This window comes from Ischnura elegans, chromosome 7 (genome assembly GCF_921293095.1).
Source record: "Ischnura elegans chromosome 7, ioIscEleg1.1, whole genome shotgun sequence".
Classification (NCBI taxonomy): domain Eukaryota; kingdom Metazoa; phylum Arthropoda; class Insecta; order Odonata; family Coenagrionidae; genus Ischnura; species Ischnura elegans.
In genome coordinates this window covers 26220572-26235393 of record NC_060252.1, presented here as the reverse complement: position 1 = coordinate 26235393, position 14822 = coordinate 26220572, and the positions used below count along the sequence as shown (strand labels likewise).

The 14822-nt window shown below is 36.2% G+C and overlaps 1 protein-coding gene across 1 annotated transcript in view; it reads right to left on the bottom strand.

Moving 5' to 3' along the window:
• The window catches only part of LOC124162509, a 287546-nt gene that overhangs the window by 28021 nt on the left and 244703 nt on the right, over positions 1 to 14822 (bottom strand). The window contains exons 4-5 of the mRNA XM_046539075.1: positions 3223 to 3310; positions 2402 to 2487 (exon numbers count right to left, since the gene is read on the bottom strand). Of these exons, the coding sequence (XP_046395031.1) occupies positions 2402 to 2487; positions 3223 to 3310 (174 nt within the window). The remainder of the gene's footprint in view (positions 1 to 2401; positions 2488 to 3222; positions 3311 to 14822) is intronic.

Here is a 14822-nt window from a genome sequence, read left to right as displayed (position 1 = left end):
CATAAAATTGACAGTGATACGATTGATTTAACGTTTGAATTCTCACTTTTAAGTGTAGTCAGAAGTTTCAATGTCGCTGATTGTTTGGATTCTCACCGTAAGTATTCAGCGTGTATGCCAGTCCCATTGTGACACAGTCGTACAGTGAAATGTTGCCGGTTGGCCGAGGAAATAAGTGATATTCACGGAAATCACCTAGGCCTAGCAGGCTGCGTACCTTTAGGGAGTAACCCGCAGGTACACGTAATTTGCGAAAATTCCAGGGAGGAAAAATCAATTGCCTTGAGCGAGATTTGGGATATCCTGCATCGAATCCCGATTTAGAAAAATTCTGTGAAGGTTAAACTCGTAAGAAAATAAGGATTAGAGAGGGAAAACAATTAAGCTACATCCTCAATTTTCATCCTTTCCCAGAGGTTATTGGTCGGTGTTTCATCTCTAAACACGGTTTCCTTCGAGGGTGAATGGCTTCCTCGACCCTAATCAAGGTTGCGAAGGTTTTAATCTCCGGCGCAAAATGGAGCAAGTTGGACGTCAGAGCGCGACTATCATTCTCGACTGGGATTCGTGGGAGACATCGTTAAACTGATTAACCGTTTGCGTAATCAAGCATTAAGGGTCCAATCCCGAACCAAGGCGCATGCGCGTCGACTTCGTTCGATATTAAAATGGACTTATAGAGATGAAGAAGAGACTTCAAAGGTCTAACTTTGTTTTCGGCATAAAACTGATTTCTTCCATCTTGTGCCAAAGACTATCTCTTGTTTTTGTATGTCTCTTGATCTCGTAATTTGGCCATCTTACCGAGTTCTTTTTAGTGCTGGGAGGATTATTGGCAGTAATATTTACGAAGTACAGGTTTTTTGAAAGTCTTTGAAACCCTATTTTCGTATTATTTAGCCCATTTGGTATTTTAGCCACATTTATGCACTATCTTCCATTTCGGTTCTTGAAGTAATTTATATTGCTATAAAAACTACCAATATTTATTTCCCTCATTTAATAAATTTTCTCTCTGGAGTGGCTTGGCTTTTATTGTACCTGGAAAACAGCGTGAATGGTTTTTAATTTTTAGGTTGATATTATTGAAACGCCTTTTTATGTTCGTCTGAAAATTATCTAAATTATTTGCAATGAGTAGCTTAAAAAGACTATGTGACGTACGTTATTTTTTATTTCACCACGAGGATATATACGAAAATATCTCCAATTAATTGGGCGAAAGACTTACGTTGTGAATGAATTGAAGATGAATTACGCATGATATCATTTGATCAATAAAAAATGGATGTGGTGGTGCTCAACCTTTAAATACAAAAAGTGATATGCAACCTTTGAAATATTTCCCCGGGAATGCTTTATTATTCTCGTGTTTACTCGCATATTTTTTTGAAAGAAGGTTGGATTCTCATAATCTGCTGTTTTAATGGTGAATTAAAAGTGGTCGTTAGTTGAAGGAACTCTTAAATGCTGTGTACGATACTTGTAACAAATAACGGCCTGTCTTTTTAATAATATTATATTTTGAGATTTTAATTTCAACGATTTTCATAAAGCGAGTGAAACCATTCCTCCATCATTTTTCACGGAATAATCCTGTGAATTATTAACGCATTCTAATCAAACATTAAGCAGCAGAGAGATGTTTATGTGAAAATAAGTAATGAATTCTTTCATAGGCACCTCACCATAATTATGTGAATTACTTCTCAGAAAAATTTGGCCAATACTCGTTCGTAATAAAAAACAATATCAACTGTGAATTATGACTTGATGCTTTTCCGAAAATTTTTTTACAAAGAAATATGTTAGTGTGACGGAATGTACTCTTGTTGAACAATATTCTGATGCTGATGATATTCATTTAGCACTGAGGATGAGCCCCGAGTTGGAGCTTGATACTTTGGCCATTATGGAAAAATCAACCCGGTGGGAATCCCGAGAAGAGTTCACTCAGTATCAACTGCCCTTTTTTTTCTACGTGCACGGTATTTTTTCCATTATAACAGATATGTATAGAATACCATAAAGTTAGAATGGATACGAAGACTCTTATTTCAGTGGAAAAACTGAAAATCAAAGATATTAAGTAGGTTTACGACTGGCTGTACAACCGTAAGAAAGGTGCTAATTTTGAGATTAGAAGAAAGTATGCTCTTTAAAGTCTTTGTTCCAATTAGAACACTTGTACACGAATAACTAGAGGCATCCAAACTAGCTAAATTCAACAAGATCATTTTTCGGGAAAGACGAATGCTTCTCTTTCGAAAATTTTCATCGGCAGCGTAATGGTGACAGCATCTTTGAATTAGAAGTCAATAAGCGTACTTTGTGGCAGATATTCTGTCAATCAAAGCATATACTATTTGTTTGCAAACACTTAAATGTATACTTAACTTACCTTATATATACCCACGAGTAGTACTATGCTGAGCACTATCATGAATAGCTGTGTTCCGATGATAGCGAAATATGATATTTGAACGCCTTCGTCCATCCAATAGTGGGACAGCGTGAAAGAAAACAAAAGAATATTGTCAATCAAAGATTAATTTGCTTGGTTTCATCATTGTAATATAATAAATGATGCCAGTGACCGTTTTGCTTATTAATGAAATGGTTAGCCTTCTTTTAGGAATAAAGTTAGTTTTGTACTAATGAGAATGCTTGCGTGACGTAATGTACTCTAGTTGAACAATATTCTGATGCTAATGTAGGGTAAGATAACGTTGTTATTCTTTTTACAATTCTGGTTGTAGTGTTAGTATTATCTAATTATTTTTTAATATTGTTACGAATGAATTTCTCCCATTTACTGGGTAAAAGTGAAGTAAGAGGTTTTGTGACAATAATACGGAGGAAGGTTCAGCAATAGTAGGGAAATGATGTTAAGCTTTTTTTGAGATCATTTTAGTTCATTTTTAGGTCATTATTATACTAAAGAAAGAAAAATTGAACCACACCGATTACTAGCGTATCGCTTTGCAATATTGAAGGAGAGGTATTTATTTATATTATTTATGTGTACTAAAAAGGAGTTTCTTTTCATTCTTTGAATGCCTCATTCCATTCATCAGTCAGTGCAGAAGATTAAAATGAAGAAAGTTCGTTTAATCTTTTCTTCTTACGTGAAAAAATGTGGTAGTTTCTTGTCTTAATCTTATTCTTATCATGAAAAGAAAATTATATGCTCAAAATGTCTTAAAATATGAAAAGACTTACCATAGTAAACGTCTCCTAAATCACCCGCTCTTTTGGCGTTGACGCTTATCCTCCAGCTATGCAGTAACACCACCAGAATGGAGATATTCTGTCCACGTTGGACACCCAAGTGTACCAAGAATAGAAAGGAAAAAAAGGGAATGATAAGAATAGGATGACCCATTTTTTTCTATAATCGAATTGTTGGATACCATACATTATGTTAATCTGTTTTTTTAGGTTTAATATTTGTGTAAACTTGTTTCATGGGAAAGTGTGTGATATCTGTGTAATGAGTGATGGATACTCACAATAAGGTAATATTGTGTTGGAGTCCAAAGGGGAAAGAGTATTCATCATTAATATAACCAGCGCTTGTAAATAAGGGCTAATTACATTCTGTTGTAAACATTGTTCCTTTTGTTCTAGCCACTCTTTATGTGGATTGCTGATTGGCTGAAAATAATAAAATATTTCAGTCGTGAACTTAATATTATACCTTGCAAACACCTTAAAGAATTGAAAAGCATTTGGGTCATTCTTACTAAATTCAACTAAGTTTCTCCCTTAGCTTCTCAGATTTTGATGAAATAGTCTTAATGGATTTACATTCACCTTATTTTCTTTTTAGAATAATGAGATGTATACCTATAGATTATAAAAGTAAAATTAGGCTAATTCTGAGATGGAGCACTTGAGATAAGTCAATTAATTTATTTTTACTCATTTAAATTTAAATCAAAAATAGTTTTTTTAGAATAAATTTTTATTCATCCAATATTTCACGCAAATTTTATACTATAATTCATGGCTCTACAACAATTTGGAGAAGAAAGAATTGAAATTCAAGGCTCGTGTTTTTTTGGCAAAAAAGGCGAAAAAAAATAAAATTAGAATATAACCCACATAAGGTTTTCTCCCAAATCAAAGAACAGTATTTAAGTGGATTGTAAGGGTCCAGCTGGTGATGGCGATTGATTCCTCCGCCATTGGTATCAAAGTAGTGATATAGAGGGAAAACTGTTGACTTTTATACACCGTTGTTCGAAATGAAATATCGATGGTGAGATATTAGGTATGTGAATTATTTTTACTGAGGTTGATGGGTTGATTTCAAACGAATCGAATTTGGCATCCAAAGTGGATGGACTGAATCAGAGTGAAGCAGAATATGGTGCGGGGGTAATTTAAAACGGAAGGGCGTACATTAGAAAAAGGATTAGTTTCAACGTATTCGATTGCAAAAGAAATTGAAAGCATATCGATCGTACAATCTAGTTTTGTGAAATGGAAGTGGCGGAAAAGAGATTTTCCGTCAATTATCTGGGAATGAAATAAACTGACATATACGTCTGCGTTGACCATTTACATTAGTCACTTAATTCTGCGGAACTGTGGATTTGGTGAACGGCCGTAGGAGGTAATGGGAAGGAAACACTTATGATTTAATTTGACCTTTGAGTGGTCGTCATGAAAGTACAAATAATTTTTTTCAGTTATCTACTCATCGACTCTAATACAAATTTTCATTTTTAGGTGGCATGTTCTACGTAAATAACTCTGGTTTAAACCGCCATCTTTGAGAAGTTATTAGCTTTAGAATTTTTGAGAAGCTGAAAATCCTGCCTAATCATTTTCTTAAACACTTATACCTAGCGCCATTTTATTCCGTGTCGGCAAATTATCAAATGCGTGGTCACTTATGTACTTTAGCTGCCTTCATTTACGGTGATTTCTTTGCTATTTTTCATTATTATGACAGTAATGAGTTAAACACCGTAATAACACAATTAGCCACGATAGCGGGATCAGCACATACAATCAAATACTTTAACTATTATCACTAGTACTTCTTGGTATGTACTCAAAATCAACGTTACCCTTAATTAAATGTTCAGTCCAGAAGGCTCCCAAATTAAGGTAGCATTCTAAGGCCATTTGAAAGATGTAAATGGAGATCTGATTTTTTTCTGATCTGACACGTATTTATTAAAGACATTCATAAATCAAACACAAATTCCACAGCATGCATGGTATCAGTTGTTCCAAGAGTGCTCTACCTGGACAGGATAAAATGTTTGGCATGTCTTTCTGTATATTATCTTTGATTGGTTTCTGCATGGTAGTGTAGTGAAAGGGCCAAAAATAAGTAGGCTTTTAACCATCGATAATGATTATAATAGGTGATATCGCGATTAGCCTAGTTTTTCACGAAAGTTGTGACACCACTACCAATTCTCAAACCTGTACGACTTTATTCTCTAATTATTTTTCTGTCTTCATTTCTTCGTTTAACCATTTTATCCTTAATTCCATCCATATACACTGTTTTATTTCTCCTACATCCCCGTTTTTATGTAGCTTCTAGCTAATATTTTATGTTGGAATATATTTCCATTTATCAAATCTGATGTAATTACTTAAGCATATTTACTTTATTTTTCCGGTTCTTTCTTGCAAAACACGTCCCAAAATTAACTAATTACAGCAAAAAATTTTATCGAATCACAAATTTTCCGTTTCTACCATTGTTTCTGTTGCCCACGAATCATCGAAATCAATCCATTATCCGTAAACTCATCATGAAACAAACATTAGTTGGATGTGGTTTGTAGTCGTCCATTTACTTTGATAGTCAGGTGGCAAATGTGGTTCTTGGAATTCAGTTCCATTTTTATTTTTTGTGAATTTTGAGGAATTAAATACCTATTTAGCTTTTTATGATAATTTTATATAAAAAAATATCAAACCCCCGTTCGTTTTTACGTTCGTATTGTCTTTATGGGAGTGTCGTCTCAATTTATGTTCCTCGTATCTCTTGGTAGTACTTTCGAAGAAAATATGCTTGAATAATTATTTATGTATATGCGATATTTAATCCATGATTATACGATGCGAATGAATTTTCCTCTTTTGAGAGCTATTTCATGCAAACAATTATTCCAAAATTTATGCGCGCGGAGCGGCATAAAAGTATCACGTCATCAGGAGCATGGATGACGTCAGGGAGCAATATCGATTACAAGCGTACGACGCGTTCCGATGTTATTTTCCGGAACTTTACCTCAATTTGTCCGAGGCTAAGTTTTATTTTTGCGCTGGTGGCAAATAGCGCTGTGAAAATATTCTGCTCAAACATAATTTTTTGCGAGAGAGGTATGCTGTTAAATGATTTCAAGCCTCGGAGATGACGTTTTACGTGTCATGTTGAAATGCTCGTGAACTACTAAAAAATGTCTAAATTAAGCTAAAATGTTCAAATAAATTGATTTATAATGAAAAAGCTGGTTTTACAGATGGGGAAATATGCAGTGGAAAGAGGAATCGCTAATAATTGCTGACGATATTGGATTGAAAATGTCCGAAGTAATGAGTTTAACAGTGCATAAATAAATGGAAGTTCTCAGTGGAAAAGTGAAGATGAAACTAGTCGTACTTCTCAGTGAATACTTTAGGAGATGCGTGAAACGTGTACTTTTATTGCGGCCCAAAACCAAAGGTGTACGGAATTCTATTCACTTATTACAGCTAGTGGGTGATCGTATCGAAATCCGGCAACCCATCAATGCCAATCGTCAGAAATACATACATTCTGTGGCCGTTATGAGGAATGCGTTGTGGTAATGCTGTTTCGTGCTCGTTAATTTTGATTTTGAATTTAAGGCCGAGGTCATGCGTGTTAATTTTCTGCCCTTTATTGAGTGTCTCCCCACGGGTTCATGTGGTCACTTTTCAGCGGTTCACTGTAGCATTTGCGTTTTCAGTCGATCGTTTTTCAATTGGCGCTCTCCGTATTGAGTTTAAAACGATACTGCATCCATATTCCGCCGTCGGCCAACGAAAACGTATAAATCATTCATTAGGCTCTCAAAGGTATTCAACAGTGGCCCTCTAGGTTAGCCCCGTTTATGCCGCGGGGAATTGAATTCCATGCGTAGCATATCGAGCTGCGGTACCTACTCAGCTCTGTTTGAGCTATTTTCCTAGGTGCCTTAAAATATAATAAAATATAGTTTCATATTTTTTGGCATTGCAGATTTTTTCTCGTTCACGTCGTTGTCGTTTGCGTTACTTGGTGGCAATATGGGATGTTTTGCCATTATTGAGTATTATTTCTACCCCGATTACTCGACATTCTTTATTTTAATACTTGATTATTTACTAGTTTATAGGCTATAAGAGTTATATTATTAATGTCGTGGAATTTTGTGTGATAGGCGCACAGTGTACTGCTCACTCCACAGTTATCAATTGATGTGCTAATATCAGTTCTAGAATGTATCTTGCGTCAATTATGTCCAGTGCTACGCTTTAAACGAGTCTATCTTGCAACGCATTCTCTGAAATATTGTTGTACATATGATTGAAATGTATATTATTTTCAATCACGTCTATTGAAGTGGGAAGCAGTTCCTGCACAACAGTGAATTGTTTTATGACTGTTAAGCATGCAATTTATTACTCCAGAATTATCAAAAGAGTGTGTGCACTTGTAAAACCGATTTTTTTGTTTGAAATTACATTTTTATGGATTTATTATTGGCCATGAATTAAAATATTCATAAGCCTAGATGTTTGTAGTCATTGTAGTTGACGACTGAAAAATGAAGGGTATTTAACTTAAACAGGACTAATTCATATTTCTGCGTATTTATGAATCAAGACTATTTATCCATCATTGATGGTGCACAGTTTAAAGCTTGTATTAATACCTGGAAACATGTATTTCTTATGAAAACAGGATTATGTGGACGATCGTGCCGCAGTAATTTCTCCCCGCGTCTCTTTGGGTACGCATGTCTCACATCTGCCAGGATAGGCTGGAATAAAGGCTGGGTTGCGAATAGTTGGGTAGCCAGGAATTTCGTTCGGGGGGAGGGTCCAAAACCAGGGTGGAATAAGTTTGAAAAACTGGGCACTAATTAGATGATTTTAAACTAATTTTAACACTTTTAAAATCGCAAAAACTTCATTTGTCAAAGAAATATTCTGTAAATTCATGAATTTTTAATATTTTGTTTTCTTCTATGGAGGAAAAAAATTGTGATGGGGGGCCATTGTTCACTAGCCGGAAGGTGCTTGATGTAAGTTCGTGGTGAATTCATCCGACACTACTTATTTAAGACCTAGCAGTGGAATTTTCTGCTTAGCGAAATATCGTAAGTGGCATTGGATACCAATGGTCTCCGATAATGCGTGATACTATCAAGCTAACCGCTATTAACTGGGGTGAGCACTCATCACATTTGGAGCGTCTAAGTATTACGCAAGCATATTTTTTGATGTTTTCGACCCCTACTTCTCCCAATTACCAAACGCCTCACCCATCTCTTGCTTACGTAAGTTTCGGTGATTTTATTTATTTGATTTATTCTAAGAAACCAAATACTTAATGCTATTTCTGTAGTGTTTATTTCGCAATTCCACAATATTGGCATAAAAAAGATTACTACCGATTACCTTAGCAGTATTTATTAGCAAATGGAGTATTTATTAATAACATTATTAGTACGCGTAACATTATATAGTAATTGAGGATTCTGTATGGGTAGAAAAAAAAATAACCTTTAGCGATAAACAAACCAAACACTCTCCTGAACAAAAATGCCTCATCTCTTCTTTATAAAGTGTAGGACCTGTCTTACGTAGAAAATGCTATGACAAAGTCCTCCTAAATGTCAGCAAATCTAATCTTTCTGTAGCGCTCTCTCCCAGGGGTGCTTACGTTATCCTTGAACGTCCTCTAATCAAATTTACCGTTGAGTATGTGAAATGGGGTAGTAATGAGAGAATTAAAACCTAATGCTCATGCTTCACTTAAAGCATAAAATAATTTAATAAAATGTGCTGAACGAAATGAAGTGATCTTTCACATTAATGAATGCATTTTCCGTGCTTTTTTTGTGCACTGGGAATCGAGAATTAATTACCAACCCCGGGTTGCTCTGAGGGAATATGGCTGAGCGCACATTTGTAGCACTCAGGAACCACTTACCCGCTGCCGGAGCAGTGGTTAGTAGGCAATAAAATAATTATCCCGCAGAGCGAGAGCGATTTCGATGGCGAGGTCAGTCCCACCTCGAGGATATGGAGGCTAATGGAAACTTAATCCAAGTGTACACTATCGTCCTTTCATTTCTCCTTCCCCAGAGTTCGGCGAGCGGCTAAGAGAGTTTTCCTCCTCACGTCCGTTTGATTACGTAACGGTGTGAGGAAATGGTCATTCGATTTTTCTGGTTTGGTTCAAAATGACGCAGTTCTTGCACAAAATTTTTATATTATAGCTTGATGTATTACAAATAAGGAGGCTTGTTCAAAAACTAGCATAAAGGAAGTGGTCCTTATTTATGTACGTAAATTTATGTTCGGAAATTTTCAGTTATTATACAGAAACACGATCAACGGCATGTTTATTGTAGTGTATACGGAAGGCAAGCTCTATACAGGCGCTTATACAGTAGAGACTGCCTAAAGCTCCGAATTACTTTTACTTGTATTTAAATAATGTAAATAGTTGTGGAGTAAATATATGCTATTATTATGGTCATTATTAGTATTGCTATTATTATTATTGTTTAGTGACCATATAAATGTGATTATACGTTATATTAAATCATCAGGGAATTTGGGACATAGTATCCGTCACCAAATGAGAACTGTGAATGAAAGGATGCATATTCCCCAAGAAAAGATGCGGCTGCTTCACGTCACCTACTTTGTGAAACAATGGAGAATCGAAGAAAAAGACCCACGTGAGAGGCCAGATATTATAATTTATGACATGCCCCGAATGATTTGAGGAGTAAGTAAACACTATCGTCCTTTCATCTCTCCTTTCTCAGGGTTCGCCGAGGGGCTAAACGAGTTTTCCTCCTCACGTCCGTACGATTCTGGAAAGGTATAAGGGAATGTTCATTTCATTCCTCCGGTTTGGCTCGAAATAACGCAACGTTTCTATACAATACGGATTTACTTTATAAACGGGAGTAACGTACCAAAAGGTGTGGAGCACAGCCATTTACGGGTTGTGGCTGAATATTATTTGCCGATTTGAGATACCTCTGTATGGTATATTAATTCATGATCTGTATCACGTGGCTAATTTTGGTGGGGGGGGAGGTCACAGCGTTCATGGTCCCCTCAAAATTTAGTAAAACATTTTTAATTTTCATTAGTTTACCGGATTTATTAAGTAATAATTTAGTGGGCTCTGAGGGTTCGTGACCCCCCCTATTTTTTGTGAGAAAGTTTTAATATTTATTAGTTCAATAGCTTTTGTATCTTCAGAATTAATCTGTATTTTTTTTATCCTGTTGAAATTAGGAAGTGAGAGAAACTTAATATTTTATGATTGTTTGAAACTTCAAATCGGTTATCCTGAAGAATTGAGAAGTGAGTGATGATTAATATTTTATTAATTATTTTTTATTTCAAGTAGGCTATTTATTTCGTCTCCATTGTTTAACTTCTCAAATGTCTAAAATTGTTCAATTTCATCAATTGTTTTTGACAGAATCTTTAAGTAAATTTATTCGGCTATTTTGTCATTTAAGGATCTCTCTTCTAATATACGTTTCTCTGTGAATGTTACCAACGCGTCGAAACTTTTTCATATTAGTCAGTTTTTTTATATCAGTATCATACCGGCATATGTGAATTGTCACGCCTGACAATTGAAACTGCTTGGTGCCTGCTTATAGCATTGTTATAGCGTCCTTTCTCGCCTTACCATTTTCTCAAGTCGATTTTACTTCGTCCGTATGCGGTGGAAAGAGGGGTGTGTCTCTTCTCTCTCTCACACAATTTTTTAATTAATTGAATAAATCTCATTGATGAGCTTTTATCCTCGAAAAACTTCAAAGGAGCGGGTTTCTTGAGACGTTCCTGAGAAGCTTATTACCTTTCTCTCTTCTATTCGTTTCCACGATAAAAAAATCTCGTCCCTTGCATCTTTCATGGAAACAATATTTTCTTCCTAACCAAGGTTTTGATTTCCTATCTAAACGCTCATTATCCTTATTCAGTATTGTTTTTAAAGATAATGCGAGGTTTTTATGACCACAAATGATGTGGCTATACGTTTTATATTTATTAAATGATTAGGGAGTTAGTGACGTACTATCCGTTACCAAATGAGAACGGCGAATGGAAGGATGCATATTCCAGGAGTAAAGATGTTGCTGTCTCACGTCGCCTTCTTTGTGACAACATAATGGAGGCTAAATCGAGGGAAAATACCTACGGGGAATACCAGATGATTATAATTTATGACATGCCCCGAATGATTTGAGGATGAAGCACCCTATGACCTGAAAGGAATGGAACTGGAATGTCTCCTTTAATGAGTGGTTTCGGCTCTGTGCAATTAATTCTTACGTAACTGCGAAAATATTTATTCCTCGGGAGGTTGGTCGATCTACCACGGCGGGATTTCAGCCCATCAATCAGAATAAGACGGAAATTTCTTCCACCGGGGGGAGGATGACGGGTGGAAGGAAATGGATGACTGTGGGATATCATTTCATGCCTGTTAATCATTCCATAATTTATGGAACAAAACTGAGAAAACCAGTTGTAAAATAAATTTCTAGCTACGAGCTGATCTTCGTTTAGTTTAAATCCCTCGAAGTTCACTATCATCGTACTTATGGTGTTCTAATATCCTCAAGGCATTATTCCTACAATTTTGGTTTCTGGCAAGAATTATCCAGAAAAATTTTCAATGTAAATATTATTAGGATAAATGTCGTCATAGAAAGTGTTAAGTGCACTTACGGTCAGTTATTTTCGTAAGGATTCAGAAAGAGATATTGGAAATATCAAGTCAATTTCTCAATTGCCCCATTAAAAATATCTGTAGACAAGGAATGGCTGGAAAAAATAAAATTTGAAGTAAAATTTATGGAAACAATATACCTCCTAGCGGCAGGTTTCTTTTGGAAATGAAGTCACAGAGTGTCCCCTCTCCTAGTGAGGGTTGAGAGGACTGTGTCAAGGAGAAGGAAAGGAACCAAAAGAGGCTTTATGATCGTCCCCTCTCTTCATGGGACGGGGGGCGAGTGATCTATCTCTTATAATTTTTTTATATTAATTGCATAAATCACATGGATGTGCTTTTTTTCCTCCAATAGCATCAAAGGAGAGGGTTCCTTGGGACGATCCTGAGAAGCATATACCTTTCTCTCTTCTGTTCGTTTCCACGATAAAAAGAAACAATCTTGTCTCTTGCGTCCCTCCTTCCTTCCTTTATCACAATCTGCGATATCCTTTTTTTCCAATTGTGATTTTTTTTCTCTGGCGATCCCAGATTTTCCCATTTTTCGTTCCTTCCAGGAATTATTTTTTTCGGCAGTCGCAAGCTTAGCGTATTTTTTTCTCTCTCTCCTCCCCTCAAGTTCTTTTTCGCATAATTCCTGTCGTCCCCTCTCTAACTACGCGGACGGTAGATCAAAAGATTTTCCAACGAGCGTCGACTTATTTTATTTTTTCACAGCCTATTTTTCCAAACCAACCGTTCGTTCGTTTACCATATTTTTCTGTTTTTTTCTCCCTATACACTGATCGCCCTTTTTTTCCCTTCTGTGACGTCACGGAATATGCTGCCAGACTAGGCTCACCTCTTTTCCTTATTGACCTCTATTCTTCAATTCCGCAAATGTTTTGAACTTGCCGGTGTTTAGCACTAGAACCGCGGCAGTGGTCATATTAGCTTCTTTTAATTTTCGCTCAATATTTTTACCTAATATTTTTCATAACTACGGCTTGGCTCTTAATTTTCGTGAGGAAAGACTACGTCCTATTATGCGAAGTTTTATCCTCTTTTGGCCATGTTATTGGCGTTTGTGCGATAATAATCACGAAAATTAATTTTCAGGTGTCATTTGGACAAACTACTGGAATTTTCTTTTCAAAGGGTGGTGCATGTATACTTTCAAGTAAGTATGGTTGGTCTCTTTCAGTTTACGAAAAAGGACCTTCAGACGATAATTTCGAAAGAAGAAAATTCATGAATGAAAATATTAAAAATCGCTGTTATTTAAGTGCTATCTAAATTGCCTAACCGATTCTGAATTTAAATAAAGGAATATTCGCAAAAAACTTAAATTAAACAATAATTAATATTGGAACCAAAACAGCTCGTAAAGGAGTAAAAAAAAGTTGCATAATAAAAGGGGTCTTAATGACAACGGTCTCCTGTAACTCCAGACGAAAAAGTCCGCGGTTCTAGTGAATCTGTAAATTCTCTTTCGTCATTATCTTCACAATTTTTTTCTGTGGGGTGGGATCATAGATCTTATGCTCGTTTCAGCGATATTGGCTTGATGGAATGTGTACGAGGTCTGTTCAAAAAGTACCCGGAATTTTTAAATTTCGCGGGTCTGGGGAGTCCGATTGTCGAAATTTTTTTATATTTTGTTGGTATACATGCCCCTAAAGTATGATAAAATTTTCAGCCATATTCACTGTTTACTTTGTCTGTGGTAGTCGCTAAGGTTCGACGTGTTTTTATGAGCTCAGCGATTTTTGCTTCTTTAAACAATGGAAGAATTGAAGAGTCAAAGAATTTGTATTAAATTTTGCGTAAAAAATGAAATAAAGTGTGACTAAGTGTGTGAAATGTTACAGAAAGCCTATGGTGAGTCTGCTATGAAATAAATAAGTGTTTACGAGTGTAATAAGCGTTTCCAAGATGGCCGCAAAGACGTTGAAGATGACGATCGCTCCGGTCGACCCAGCACGTCCATAATCGATGAAAATGTGGAAAAAGTGGAAAAAATGGTTATAAATGATCGCCGAATAACAATTAGAGAAGTTGCTGATGAAGTTGGCATATCAATTGGCTCAATTCATAACATTTTTTCAAAAGTTTTTGTTATGAAACGAGTGGCAGCAAAATTCATTCCAAAACTGCTGAATTTTGACCAAAAAAACAATCGCATGAACATCGCTCAGGAGCAGTTAAATGACGTCAACGACGATCCAAGTTTGCTTGAAAGGGTTATAAGTGGTGATGAAACATGGGTGTACAGTTATGATGTCGAAACCAAAGCACAATCGTCCACCTGGAAGCATTCAACGTCACCAAGAGCGAAAAAAGCACGTCAAGTTCGATCAAATGTCAGGATTTTGCTAATTGTTTTCTTCAATTGCAATGGCATAGTGCATCAAGAGTTCTTACCACAAGGTCGTACGGTTAATAAGGAGTATTACCTTGAAATTATACGACGTTTGCGTGAAGCAATCCGAAAAAAACGCCCCGATTTATGGAAAAAGAATTCATGGCTTTTGCACCACGATAACGCACCTGCTCACTCGTCGTTGCTTGTTCGTAATATTTTGGCCAAAAACAATACCGTAGTCATGCCCCAACCTCCGTATTCACCAGATATGGCTCCGTGTGACTTTTTCCTGCTCTCAAAGTTGAAGAGACCCATGAAAGGTTGGTCTTTTCCCTCAATTGAAGAAATAAAGGCCGAATCGCTGAGAGTGCTAAAGGACATACCAAAAAGTGAATATCAAAAGTGCTTCGAAGATTGGAAAAATCGCTGGCATAAGTGCATTATATCTGGGGGGGACTACTTTGAAGGGGACCACATTGATGTAGACGAATAAATAAATAT